Here is a 14,616-nt window from a genome sequence, read left to right on the forward strand (position 1 = left end):
AGGCAAGAAATCCCACTTATTAAACCTGACAGGGCACACCTGTGAAGTGAAAACCATCCCCGGTGACTACCTCTTGAAGCTCATCAAGAGAATGCCAAGAGTCTGCAAAGCAGTCATCAAAGCAAAAGGTGGCTACTTTGAAGAACCTAGAATATAAGACATAATTTCAGTTGTTTCACACTTTTTTGTTAAGTATATAATTCCACATGTGTTAATTCAGAGTTTTGATGCCTTCAGTGTGAATGTACAATTTTCATAGTAATGAAAATACAGACAAATCTTTAAATAAGAAGGTGTGTCCAAACTTTTGGTCTGTACTGTATATCTTTCCTATATATAGTGTATGGAAACATCTGGTTTCAACTGTGTATCTAGTGATGCTTTTCGGATTCTGGGGTGCACCAGCTGTGTTCCAGCACTTTGTGAACAAAATGTTTTGATATTTCCTCTATCAATATGTCTTAGGCTCTGTGCACACGATGCGGATTTTGCTGCGGGTCCGCAGCAGTTTCCCATGAGTTTACAGTACAATGTAAACCTATGGGAAACCGAAAACGCTGTGCCCATGCTGCGGAGAAAAACGCGCAGAAACGCCACGGTTTACATTCCGCAGCATGTCAATTCTTTGTGCTGAATCCGCAGCGGTTTTACAGCTGCTCCATAATAGAAAACCGCAGTGGAATCCGCACAAAAACGCGGTAAATCCGCTATAAATCCGCAGGAAAAACGCGGTGTTTTTGCCCCGCGGATTTATCGAATCCTCTGCGGAAAAATCCACAGTAGACCATTCTACGTGTGCACATACCCTTAGTCTATCTGAACGACACCTTAATCTTCTCCAGAAATTTGGACTCTCATCGCCTTCATGTCTGCTCCGCTTTAATGAATCTGCGACAAAATCACCTCTATGCCAAGTTGGAAAAGTGGCTGTCTGAGTGACAACAATTGCCATTCCTCAGCTACATTATCTCTGCTCGTGGTCTTCGTATGGACCCAGAGAAAGTTTCTGCCTTTCTGGATTGGCCACAGCCAGTTGGCTCTCCAAAAGCTGGCTCTCCAAAGATTCTTTGTTTTTGCTAATTAGTACCACCAGTTTATTAAAAACTATTCTTAAGTCGTTGCCCCTTTTGACTGTCCTAAGTCGGAAGGGCTCTAATGCCAGAAACTGGACAGAATCTGCCATTCGAGCCTTTCAAGAACTCAAGTCTTGTGTTTCTGCTACTCTAGTCCTGCACCATCCTGACATGAACAGACCATTCTCTTGTAAAATTCTTCTAGAGCAAGAAATCATCCCTGTGGATTTTTCTCCAGCAAATGTTCTACAGCAGAGTGGAATTAATCCATTGGTGACCGTGAACTCTTAGCCAAAAAAAGGCCTTGAGGAATGGTGACATCTTCTTGAATGAGCTAAGTTCCAAGTGACTATCTATACGGTCCACAAAAACCTGGAGCATCTTCAGTCTGCTCATAGGCTGAACCAACTTCAAGCTCGATGGTCGCTCTTTTTCTCCATGATTTGATTTCATTCTCACCCATCGTCCAGCTGATAAAAACTGAAGGGCTGATGCTCTATCCAGGTCCTTTAATTCATCTAATGCTTCTGATGATTATCTGCTTTCACATGTTCACATGTAATTGAACCTGAACGTATTGTTGCTGCCATCTCTTCTTCCTCCAGTTCACCACCTAATTGACTTTCTATGGCTTTAAAAGCACGCTTCTGGAAGGTCTTATCCAGGGCTCATTCATCCCTTCTCTCTGGTCATCCAGGAGTTAAACGTACCATTGAACTTCTCTCCTGCTCCTTTTTCTGGCCAAAATGGAGACAAAATGTCAAGGCGTTTGTGTCACCCTGCCCTCAGTATGCGCACTTCAAGAACATCTCAGTCCTCTTCGGCCTCTTCCAATTCCACAAGAGTCTTCGTCTGAGATCTCTATGGACTTTGTCACCGATCTTCCTGAGGTACAGAGGTTCACTACTATCTGGGTCATGGTGGACCATTTCTCCAAAATGTCTCATTTTGTGCCCTTACCAGGTCTTCAATCTGCTCCACAGTTGAAGTGTTTTTTTTTTTGTTTTTTTTAAAATACATTTTCTGGTTCCATGGTCTTTCAGCTTGTATCATCTCTGACCATGGTGTGCAATTTGTTTCCAGGTTCTGGAGAGAGCTCTGCAAGAACTTAAAACTTTCTCTGGATTTCTCATCAGGCTATTAACCCCAAAGTAATGGGTAGACTGAAATAATTAATCAGTTCATGGAACAATAGTTACGAATATTCTCCAACTCACACCAAAATAAGTGGTCAGACCTGCTTCCTTGGGCTGAATTTGTCCGTAACTATTCTGTTTCATAGTCTACTGGGAGATCTCCAGCTGTTATGGTGGTTGGCAAAGAACCTCGTCTCCCTCTGCTTATTCCAGCTAAAAGTCTACTTTCTGCTATGAACAATGTCTATCAGTACATCTATAATATCTGGACTGAGGTACAAGCTAATTTAGCTGCAGCAAAAGCTAGGAAGAGTGCTGACAAACACCAACGACCTGTTCCCATCATTGCCACCAGAGATAAGGTATGCTTTCTACAAAAAAAACCATCTGATTGAAGACTCTTTGTAAAAAAAAACAAACTGGCACCCTGTGTCTTGGTTTAAGAATTTTACTTTGTCTGTGCACAGTTACCTGTCTACTTGCAACTTCCAGCACCTCATCTGTCTCCCTGCAGCTTCCAGTACTTTAGCTACCTGTCAGTGCAGCTACCTGTCTCTGGCTTCAAGTACCTGAGCTACCTGTCAGCCTGCGTCTTCTTGTACCTCAGCTACCTGTCAGCTTCCATCTTCCAGTTCCTCAGCAATGTGTCAGCCTGTGGCTTCCAGTACCTCAGTTACCTGTCTGCCTGCGGCTTCCCATACTTTATCTACTTTTCAGCCTGCGGCATCCAGTACCTCAGTTACCTGTCTGCCTGTAGCTTCCCGTACTGTAGCTACTTTTAAGCCTGAGGCTTGCAGTACCTCTGTTACCTGTCTACCTGCGGCTTCCTGTTATCTGGGTAATGCGTGCCTCACCCATCTGTTGCACTCATGCATGTGTGGTCACCTGAACCTTGGGCTTGGAGGATCCACCTCATCTATTGGGTAGGAGAGATGGAAGGACTTTTGACAAGTGTTGTCCATGTTATGCCCAAAATGTCTTGCACTCCAGCTTGGTTTTCTCAGAGCAGACAGACTAGATGCAGCAGGGTAGATTTGCCAGTAGGCCCGTATGATGTCATTCATTGGGGATCAATAAGTGACATCACTAGAGAGAATATTTGTAATCTTCGGTGCACAGTGTGCAATGGTGTCCGGCAGACTTGTAAAGTAGTAAATTAATGATTTTCTGCTACTGGCGAGCTCTGAATAATTCCAGGTTGATTATGCTTTAGAAAGGTTATCTCTCCGTTCAGAGCAGGTCCGGGAGGGGGTCGCAGAACGAAGGTGCTTATCTCTTCCTCAGGACCTCGCCGCCTCCTTATAAGAGGGTGACCAGCAGTCCTGAAGATGTTCTCATTCCTGTTGCTGCCGTCCAGGGACCGTCCAGCATAATGCGGCAGCGACTGGCGCCAGCTCTCTTGACACTTCTGTGGTTGTTGACCCTGCACGGCAGCGCCCGCAGCAGTGTGAGAGGGCCAACAATTGGGGTGAAGCTATGCGGACGAGAATTCATACGGGCGGTCATCTTTACATGTGGAGGGTCCCGGTGGAGACGAAATGATGCCATGCAAACAGGTGGGTAAAATACATCTTTATAAATATATACAGTGCGGATTTCAGAGACGACAGTCATTCACATAAGACATTAAGTAATTCCAGCTTAGCACTGGATCTGCTTAGATACACCAGCTTAGCACAGGATCTGCTTAGATACACCAGCTTAGCACAGGATCTGCTTAGATACACCAGCTTAGCTGCAGCTTGTCCCTAGATAATGGCTCGGTAATATTACACAATGGGTATCACTATGGCTAACTGGTTGGCACCGTTACCTTACAGCAATGGCGTCTTGGGTTCAAGTCCTACTTGGGACAACATCTGTATGAATGCAGTGTTTTTCTGAAATGGCATCACGTAGACCTTCCCCGGACCCCCAATTACTGCCAGTCAGGGGAGCTGTGCTCCGTTGGTTTTCTGTATGGAAATCTCCAAGCTAATGGCGTACAATTTATCTTGTATGATCAGGTAACTTTTTCCTACAGGTTATTCAAGGTCTCAATTCTTCTTTATGACTGAGTGAGGTGCTCCTTAACCCTTACTGATGGGGTCAATTTCCTTTTTTTTTGTCCCCTTCTTCCAGAAGCCATAACTTTTTTTTATGCCAACAACATAGCCATATGAGAGCTTATTTCTTTTTCTTTTTCTTACATTTTATCATTATTTAATGTTCTGGGGGGAAAAAATCCAAGTTGGGTGAAATGGCGAGAAAAAAATTGAGAATTTTTTTTAACTTTTTTTTATGTAATTACTTTTTCATTGGAATAGTGGGGGTGATACAACACACAGTTGTAAGGAAAAAAAAATATTTCATGGGAAATGTATATTTGCTAATCCTGACATGTAAGGAGAGGTGCCAGGTACTTTTTAGGTTTATGATTAACCCGACTAACTACAAACTGCCTGGAATTCATCATAGTTATTTGTTATATTTTTTGACCTCCAAATGGGAATAAATTTACAGGACAATATTACCCAAATTAGGCTTCTGCCTCAGTACAGACAGCATTTAGGTTGGAATCTAACAATTATATGTCTGCCTTAAAGGGGTTGTCCAATGACACAAAGTTATGATAGGTGATAACAGATCGGTGAGGGTCTGACCATTGAATTCCGCACCGATCGGCAGAACAGAGCACTTTTATCTCCGTTAGAATGGAACAGTAGAGCACATACTCCACCGCCGCTCCATGTATTCTCCATGGGGATGACGGAAAAAGCCGCCATGGATAATGAATGAAGCAATGGTCGGCATGAGCAGTTCCGTTCCATTCTAAGGGATAAAAGTGTCTTGTTCTGCCATTTGGAGAACCTTCACCAATCTGTAAGGTGTCACCAATTCTATGGATAGGGGATCACTTCTCTTCGCCGCTTAGCTTTGATCAATAGTTCTTCAGTTCTCTGCATCTGAAAGGAAAACAACCACAAAATTATCCATTGGGCCATGATGTAGTTGGGTCCACATTTATTAGCCAGACCCCACCACGAAAAAAAACAAACAAACCCTGGTGGCACAAAAAGCGGGACAGAAATTCTATACAGCTTGTATGTTCTGGGCATGATCGGGTAAGCTATTTTTGGAGGGTTGTGATTGACCGTTGCTCTTCTGCAGAGAAGCCTCCAGTCTTCACCATTTACACCTTCACATTTGCCCAAATAACGGGGACAGTTGGGATGTATATTGGAAGTGGAAGTCATCCCACAAAACAACAAGCCTCGTGGGGCTACGTTGCCCCCATTGGGACATATAGATATCATGTAGGGGGCCACAGTTGACTATCCACCATGACTTCACATTGCGATGGAGTTGTCTTTGTCTTTAGAGGCTCATTATTTACTTTTTATTTTTCTGTGTTACATTGTGTGTTCTACTATGTGACGTCTCAGCAGAACATCGAGTTCTTTGGTTTTTCTGTGGGTAAAAACCATCTGTCGGCCGCTCTGTTGTCACCTCTGAGCTCAAACCACAAAAGTAGCTAACATGACAATTCACTTATTATTATTAAACATGACATTTTTGTGGATATACCTTATTTCACTAACCGATCCAATGCAAAAGATGGTCGCTCCCATCATGGTTTACCCTGTAGGAGCTTTCTCATGGTCTCATTGACATCCACGCTAAGTAATGTAGTGTATATGAGCAGCAAAGAAACTAAGGGAAAGGGACCTACTGCTCCGGGTGTCACTTTTTCCACTTTTATTGTCGCCCATAATCTATACAAACCCACTGAAAAACAAACTGAAATATTTTTGTATGGAAAATAAAAATAAATAACTAATAATGTGGTTGCATAAACCTACACACCCTTACACTAATACTATGTTGAAGTCCCCTTTAAATTTATTACATCATTTAGTCTTTTTTGGGTCGGGGTCTATCATCGTGGCACATCTAGAATTGGCGATCTTTGCCCGCTCCTCCTTGCAGTAGCTCCATATGTCAGACTGAGCATGTCCTGTGTACAGTGCCCTCTTCTGATCACCCACAGATTGCAATGGTATTCATGTCTGGGCTCTGGCCGGGCCATTCCAAAACTATGATCTTCTGGTGAAGCCATCATTTTGTTGAGGTCGCTTAGGGTCTTTGTTGGGTTGAAAGGTGAAATTCAGCTTCAGTTTCAGCCTTTTAGCAGAGGCCTGAAGGGTTTGTTGCAAAATTGACTGATATTTGGAACTGTTAATAATTTCCTCCACCTTGACTAAGTCCTCAGTTCCAGGGGTCGAAAAGCACATCACTGCCCCCACCATGCCTCACTGTAGGGATGGTGATCTTCTGGTGATGCGCAGTGTCAGCTTTACAAATGGCCAAAAAAGTTGAACCTTGTTCTCATAAGATCATAACACATTTCCCCACATACTTTTGGCCGATTTGATGTAGATTTTGGCAAAACATAGCCAGGCTTGGATGTTTTTTACTTTTTAATAAAAGGCTTCTGAATTGCCATCCTCCCCCACAGTCCAGATATATGTTGAATACGGGAGATTGTTATCATGTGCAGTTCACAATCAGTACTTTCCAGAAATTCCTGCAGCATCTTTAATATTGCTGTTAGCCTATTGGCAGCCTCTGGGAACCGTTTTCTTCTTTTCATCAATTTCTGAGAGACGTCCATTTTTAGGTAGTGCCGCTTTTGCGACAAATTTAACACCTTTCTGACCTCAGACGGGATAGTACGTCCGAGGTAAGATCCCCTGCTTTGATGCAGGAATCCGCGATGAGCCCACATCAAAGCCGGGACATGTCAGCTGTTTTGAACAGCTGACATGTGCCCGCAATAGCGGCGGGTGAAATTCGCGATTCACCCGCCGCTATTAACTAGTTAAATGCCGCTGTCAAACGCAGACAGCGGCATTTAACCGGCGCTTCCGGCCGGGCGGCCGGAAATTAGCGCATCGCCGACCCCCGTCACATGATCGGAGGTCGGCGATGCTTCAGAATAGTAACCATAGAGGTCCTTGAGACCTCTATGGTTACTGATCCCCGGCAGCTGTGAGCGCCACCCTGTGGTTGGCGCTCACATCACACCTGCATTTCTGCTACATAGCAGCAAACATCAGATCGCTGCTATGTAGCAGAGGCGATCGTGTTGTGCCTTCTTCTAGCCTCCCATGGAGGCTATTGAAACATGGCAAAAGTAAAAAAAAAGTTTAAAAAAAATGTGAAAAAAATGAAAAAAATAAATAAAAGTTTAAATCACCCCCCTTTCGCCCCATTCAAAATAAATCAATAAAAAAATAATCAAACCTACACATATTTGGTATCGCCGCGTTCAGAATCGCCCGATCTATCAATTAAAAAAAAGCATTAACCTGATCGCTAAACGGCGTAACGAGAAAAAAATTCAAAATGCCAGAATTACGTTTTTTGGTCGTCGCGACATTGCATTAAAATGCAATAACGGGCGATCAAAAGAACGTATCTGCACCGAATTGAAATCATTAAAAATGCCAGCTCGGCAAGCAAAAAATAAGCCCTCAACCGACCCCAGATCATGAAAAATGGAGACGCTACGGGTATTGGAAAATGGCGCAATTTTTATTTTATTTTTTTTTTTAAGCAAAGTTTGGAATTTTTTTTCACCACTTAGATAAAAAAATAACCTAGTCATGTTAGGTGTCTATGAACTCGTACTGATCTGGAGAATCATAATGGTAGGTCAGTTTTAGCATTTAGTGAACCTAGCAAAAAAGACAAACAAAAAACAAGTGTGGGACTGCACTTTTTTTGCAATTTCAGCGCACTTGGAATTTTTTTCCCGTTTTCTAGTACACGACATGGTAAAACCAATGATTTAGTTCAAAAGTACAACTCGTCCCGCAAAAAATAAGCCCTCACATGGCCAAATTGACGGAAAAATAAAAAAGTTATGGCTCTGGGAAGGAGGGGCGCGAAAAACGAACACGGAAAAATGGAAAATCCCAAGGTCCTGAAGGGATTAAGCCACTTCTTGATGACGTCTTCTTCACAGTGCTCCATTGTATAATGTCTTGGAATTTTTTCTACCCTTCTCCTGACTGATAACTTTCACCTATGAGGTCCCTTTGCTGTGTTGTCAGCTGTTGTTATAAAATGCAACTAAGAAAATGTCAGGAAAATCTTCCTAGAACAGCGAAACTTTACACGAGGCTAATCAGAATCCCTGTAAATAATGGCGGCCGACCACTGATTACTGTGTAACATGAGGGTAAATGTGATTGGGGATGTTGTGGTGTTCAGAATTAGCCAATAATAACAGGGTGCTCACACTTATGTAACCACATTGTTTTAGTTTTGTTATTTTTATTTTCCCCCTGAAAATGATTTCAGTTTAGATTTGTACAGAATATGAGGGACAGTAAAGGTGGAAAAAGTCCTGACGTTTTTCTTCTTCACGTGTTTTTTTTGCTCCCTATGCATAAGTCACACTTTTGTATAATATGTTTTATGGGGAAGAGATAAACTGAGGAATACGTGCGATGCCTGATAAAATTAAGTGAAGAGGAAACCACCAAAAGTAAAAAGGAGGCGATTAGAGGTTAGCAATTAGTATCAAGGAACAGAAAAAATGATGGTCAGGCCATGAATCAGATCCCAGAGGAAAAATTGAAAGCGGCAGATTTTATGAGCCACTAAATGGCTCAATGGTTGCCTTATAGCATCGGGGTCCCGGGTTCAAATCCCACCAAGGACAACATCTGCAAGGAGTTTGTATGGTCTCCGGTGTTTGCATGGGTTTCCTCCTGGTTCTCCAGTTTCCTCCCACATTCCAAAGACATACTGATAGGGAATGTAAATTATGAGCCCCAATGGGGACAGCGATGATGATGATGACGTCTGTTAATCAGGTTGGTAATCAATGGTGCTATGTAAGCAAATAAATAAGGAGCCACACAGTTATGGACTCATCAAGTATATCTGACAGCTTCTCCATCTCTGGTGATCAGCAGAAGCAGCCAAATCTTCCTTCTGGATTGTACTTTCTACTTTTGCTTGTATTTGACAGTTGATTGTTTCCTTTATGGTCATCATGGGGTCATCATGACGAGCTCCAATAATCGGCACACATTGCTTCTCCCAGTCTCGCTAGCTTTGGCTCATTCTAGACCTGATTATTTCAGCCTTCCAGAGATTTTTGAAGTAGGAAATTACTACCGTAGGTCAACTAAACTTTTTCGAACTATGGTTCCTGAGGATGTTTCCAAGACCCTCAGGATAATTAATTGCTGCATCACCGTCAAAAGATGTGGGAACCCAGGTGCTGATGACTTGTAGCATTATAAGGCATTGTTATTGAGCCATTGGTACTGTCTCAGGACAGTGGGACAACTCTTCCATCATCTAGGGCTATGAACCATCCTGCTCGCTCTACTGGCTAACATGGTACAAAGATATATTTTTTTACTGATTTGGATATTTTACAGCTTTACCTGGTTCCTGTGTTGCTAGAACACACTTGGTAAGCCTAGGAGATGAACATTTGTCTGGGTACTTTATGGTACTGGCCAAGGCTGGATTAAATAAGGAACCAAAAGTATAATTGCCCACACATTCAGACATAGACTGGCCCACAGGACACTAGAATCAATGTGATATTTGAGAGTCATTAGACAATTTTTTCCTTCCCCGGAAGAAAAGGTTGGGAGACCAAGACAAGATGATTCACCACCACAGACCCTGTTCTTGTTTTTGGTGTTGGGGAGTTAGTGATGGTACCCACAGGAAACCACATGAACTAGATCTGCATAGCTTTGATTGTAGATCGATTTTAGGTTGGACGTCATCTTTCACACTGACGTTGCATGCCTTGTGTGCTTGTAAGCTAACAGAATATTTGGGTTTTTCAGGTGACCTCGCAGATCTTTTTGGGAACTTAGGACCCACAGATATCAATTCTGATGAAGAAGAAGTATTTAGCGAGTGGGCTTCCAACCTACGACCCCACAATGGTGATATCTTGGACTATGGATCCCCTCAAACCTGGAGAGATCCCACAGGGAGCAGGCATGGAGTACCAGAGGACCCAGTACGGGCGGTGGAAAGGAGAGGAAGGGAAGCCGCACTGGGTTTGTCCAATACATGCTGCAAATGGGGATGTAGTAAAAGTCAGATTAGCTCACTATGCTAAGATTGAACATTGTCCCCTCTCCTGGAGACATCCCCAGATCAGGGAGGGAAGATAACAAGAGCGTATGATCAATGTACTGTTCTGAGCCCCCAGTGGGCTGTGACCAATCACATATGTGTCAAATACTGTCTGGTGTGCTATTTATTTGTACATTATCCCACTACATATGGCGCTGTGAAAACCTAGGGTCTATTTTACCATAGAAATAAAAATTCAGAAGTGTCCGACTGTCTAAATCAAATAACTTATGTCTTGGGGAACTTTTTTTTGCACAGCTGTTGATCAACCTTACTGGTATTGACCACTCACCCCCATCCAGAAAACTGTACACACTGCTGGTAGCCCATATTACCACACCGGTCCCACCTCGCCAAACCCAACAAGGTTGGTAGTGCTGCCATACCTCACCACCAGCCCGAATTTTTGAAAGACAAGCTTTGTCCTGGGACTTTACATGATGAGAGGCTATCATCATACACTGAGCAGTGGCCATGGGCAGAGTCTATTATTACTATTTGAGGGACCTAATAGGGTGTTCCCCACAGCTAAATGTCATAAATTCGGTGGTGGTGACCACATATAACCCCAGTAACAAGGCTTTCTAGGAAGCTGAGATAGGAGTTGCTGCATGTTGGACTCCACACAGCAGAGCTGAACGCGATGACTCCTATTCCTGTTATGTCTCTTCGCCGCTTTCCTTCTGATTCCTGAGCCGTGGTTTCTGGTAATGACTCTCTCAGCAACATCATTTGTTCCCATAACTATTACACAATTGCATGAACAGCGAGTCTCCGGAAACAAGCCTTCATTTTAGGTATCCTAATAAAGAGAAGTAATTTTAACCCCCTACCTACTCTATTTGCTGCTGGTGGGACCTGTTGAGAGGTGGTTTTCCACCTCTGAGGACTTGCAGGGGTTGCTTAACAGACGTGCAGCCGCGGGGACTCTAACATATTATTCGAGCGCGCCGAAGAGACTCAGCACCCGAGCATGCTCAGGTAACACCTTATCCGAATACGTTCCCTGATCAGTACTTTCAGGCTAAAAATCAAGCTGAGAAGAAATGGTGGACACCTTCGATAGCGTGTAGCAAACAGCAATCTCCCCCGACATCATATTCTCCACACTTAAAAGTGTTTTATTAAATCGGGTGAGGGGATAACCTGCTGCCAAACACTCCAGAAATTGAATTTAACATGTCCAATCCTCTCCTGAAGCCGCCATACACATCAGACGTTCGACTGATCCCATGGTCTCCCTGCCTATGGTATACCTCCCATAGTGGTAAGGGCCACGCACACAAGCAACCACCTCTCCTATTTGTGGCTCCTAGAGTAGTGCCACAAGGTCGGAGTTTCTGAAGAGTCTCCGCAGAGGCGTAACTACAATACATGCAGGGGTTGCAGTCGCTCCTGGGCCCTGGAGCCTAAGGGGCCCGAAAAGTTCCTATAAGCCTATGAAAAGACCAATAGTATTAAAGGTGCAATAAATGGGGGCCTCGTTGGCGCTTTTGGATTGGGGCGCATAAGCTTCATTTTACGCCATTGAGTATCTGCCATTATTAATATGGCCCTATAGATGTAATACTTTAGGTATTGTTTGTATAGGTGACAAGCGTCCAGAAGAAATGTCCGGCCGGAGTCAAGGGTGCATATATGTAAGGAAGGGGGTGAAGGAAAGAAAATCAACTAAGGCTACGTTCACATTTGCGTTGTGCGCCGCAGCGTCGGCGCCGCAGCGCACAACGCAAACAAAACCGCGGCAAAACGCACGCTAAAACGCTGCGTTTTGCGCCGCATGCGTCGTTTTTGCCCGCAAGTTGGACGCAAAAAAAATGCAACTTGAAGCGTTTCTTGCGTCCAACGCTTGCGGCCATGCGGCGCAAAACGCAGCACAACGCATGTCCATGCGCCCCCATGTTAAGTATAGGGGCGCATGACGCATGCGGCGCCGCTGCGGCGCCCGACGCTGCGGCGCTGACCGCAAATGTGAACGTAGCCTAAGCCCACCACTGACAGCTATCCGAAGTGTATGGCCACCTTAGGGGGCTGGAAGTAACAAGTAACAGACCACAAGCATCATAAAACGTGGGAAACAGCCAGCATGGCAATGACAGGGTGACGGCTACAGATGGCAGGAAAGGGTTAAGTAGACGGTTACCTTAATAATGATATGTGGCGTTATCATACAGCTGCAGGAAGTCAGTAGGGTGCAGCCCCACATGTGGGTGTCGCGAATATTAACATGCAGAGGCTGAGAAAGACGAGACATAACAAAGGTCCCCCGTCACAGAGGCGCTGACCTGAGGGGACAACAAGAGGGTCAGTGGTCTTATGGGAACCTCATACACACTGACCACAGGCCCACTGTGAGGAAGGAAAAGGAAAGAGGAAGCGAAAAACAAGACAAGAGGAAAGAGTCTGTAAACCTAGTACTGCAAGGAGGAAGATGTGCAATACTGTCCCCTACTACAGGTACGTGGAGAAAACAGGGGAGTAATGGGGGAGATATAGGGAGGATATATGGAGTAATAGGGGGAGATATAGGAGGATATATGGAGTAATAGGGGGAGATATAGGAGGATATATGGAGTAATAGGGGGAGATATAGGGAGGATATATGGGGTAATAGGAGGAGATATAGGGAGGATATATGGAGTAATAGGAGGAGATATAGGAGGATATATGGAGTAATAGGAGGATATATAGGGAGGATATATGGAGTAATAGGGGGAGATATAGGGGGATATATGGGGTAATAGGAGGAGATATAGGGGGGATATATGGAGTAATAGGAGGAGATATAGGGGATATATGGAGTAATAGGAGGGGATATAGGGAGGATATATGGGGTAATAGGAGGAGATATAGGAGGATATATGGAGTAATAGGAGGAGATATAGGAGGATATATGGAGTAATAGGGGGAGATATAGGGGGATATATGGGGTAATAGGAGGAGATATAGGGGGATATATGGAGTAATAGGAGGAGATATAGGGGGATATATGGAGTAATAGGAGGGGATATATGGAGGATATATGGGGTAATAGGAGGAGATATAGGGAGGATATATGGAGTAATAGGAGGAGATATAGGGGGATATATGGAGTAATAGGAGGAGATATAGGGAGGATATATGGGGTAATAGGAGAAGATATAGGAGGATATATGGAGTAATAGGAGGAGATATAGGGGGATATATGGGGTAATAGGAGGAGATATAGGGGGATATATGGAGTAATAGGAGGAGATATAGGGGGATATATGGGGTAATAGGGGGAGATATAGGGAGGATATATGGAGTAATAGGAGGAGATATAGGGAGGATATATGGAGTAATAGAAGGAGATATAGGAGGATATATGGAGTAATAGGAGGAGATATAGGGGGATATATGGAGTAATAGGGGGAGATATAAGGGGATATATAGAGTAATAGGAGGAGATATAGGAGGATATATGGAGTAATAGGAGAGATATAGGAGGATATATGGGATAATAGGAGGAGATATAGGGAGGATATATGGGTAATAGGAGATATAGGAGGATATATGGAGTAATAGGAGGAGATATAGGGAGGATATATGGAGAATAGGAGGAGATATAGGGGGATATATGGAGTAATAGGAGGAGATATAGGAGGATATATGGAGTAATAGGAGGAGATATAGGGGGATATATGGAGTAATAGGAGGAGATATAGGAGGATATATGGAGTAATAGGGGGAGATATAGGGAGGATATATGGAGTAATAGGAGGAGATATAGGAGGATATATGGAGTAATAGGAGGAGTATAGGAGGATATATGGAGTAATAGGAGGAGATATAGGAGGGATATATGGAGTAATAGGAGGAGATATAGGGAGGATATATGGAGTAATAGGAGGAGATATAGGAGGATATATGGAGTAATAGGAGGAGATATAGGGGGATATATGGAGTAATAGGAGGAGATATAGGAGGATATATGGAGTAATAGGAGGAGATATAGGGGATATATGGAGTAATAGGAGGGATATAGGAGGATATATGGAGTAATAGGAGGAGATATAGGAGGATATATGGAGTAATAGGAGGAGATATAGGAGGATATATGGAGTAATAGGAGGAGATATAGGGGATATATGGAGTAATAGGAGAGATATAGGAGGATATATGGAGTAATAGGAGGAGATATAGGAGGATATATGGAGTAATAGGAGGAGATATAGGAGGATATATGGAGTAATAGGAGGAGATATAGGGAGGATATATGGAGT

The 14,616-nt window shown here is 43.5% G+C and overlaps 2 protein-coding genes across 2 annotated transcripts in view; both read left to right on the forward strand.

Annotated features, from left to right (window-relative positions):
* Window positions 1–1,819: 1,819 nt before the first annotated feature.
* On the forward strand, window positions 1,820–10,577 carry RLN3 (relaxin 3). Its single transcript, XM_077262601.1, has 4 exons — window positions 1,820–1,963; window positions 2,356–2,571; window positions 3,423–3,765; window positions 10,075–10,577. The coding sequence occupies exons 1-4, from the start codon at window positions 1,820–1,822 to the stop codon at window positions 10,353–10,355; spliced, it is 984 nt and encodes a 327-aa protein (XP_077118716.1). The 3' UTR covers window positions 10,356–10,577.
* Window positions 10,578–12,550: 1,973 nt separating this feature from the next.
* The window catches only part of IL27RA (interleukin 27 receptor subunit alpha), a 40,711-nt gene continuing 38,645 nt past the window's right edge, over window positions 12,551–14,616 (forward strand). Inside the window, exon 1 of the mRNA XM_077261828.1 lies at window positions 12,551–12,829. The gene's annotated coding sequence lies outside the window, so the exon portion shown is untranslated. The remainder of the gene's footprint in view (window positions 12,830–14,616) is intronic.

Source organism: Ranitomeya variabilis, chromosome 5 (genome assembly GCF_051348905.1).
Source record: "Ranitomeya variabilis isolate aRanVar5 chromosome 5, aRanVar5.hap1, whole genome shotgun sequence".
NCBI classification, from domain to species: domain Eukaryota; kingdom Metazoa; phylum Chordata; class Amphibia; order Anura; family Dendrobatidae; genus Ranitomeya; species Ranitomeya variabilis.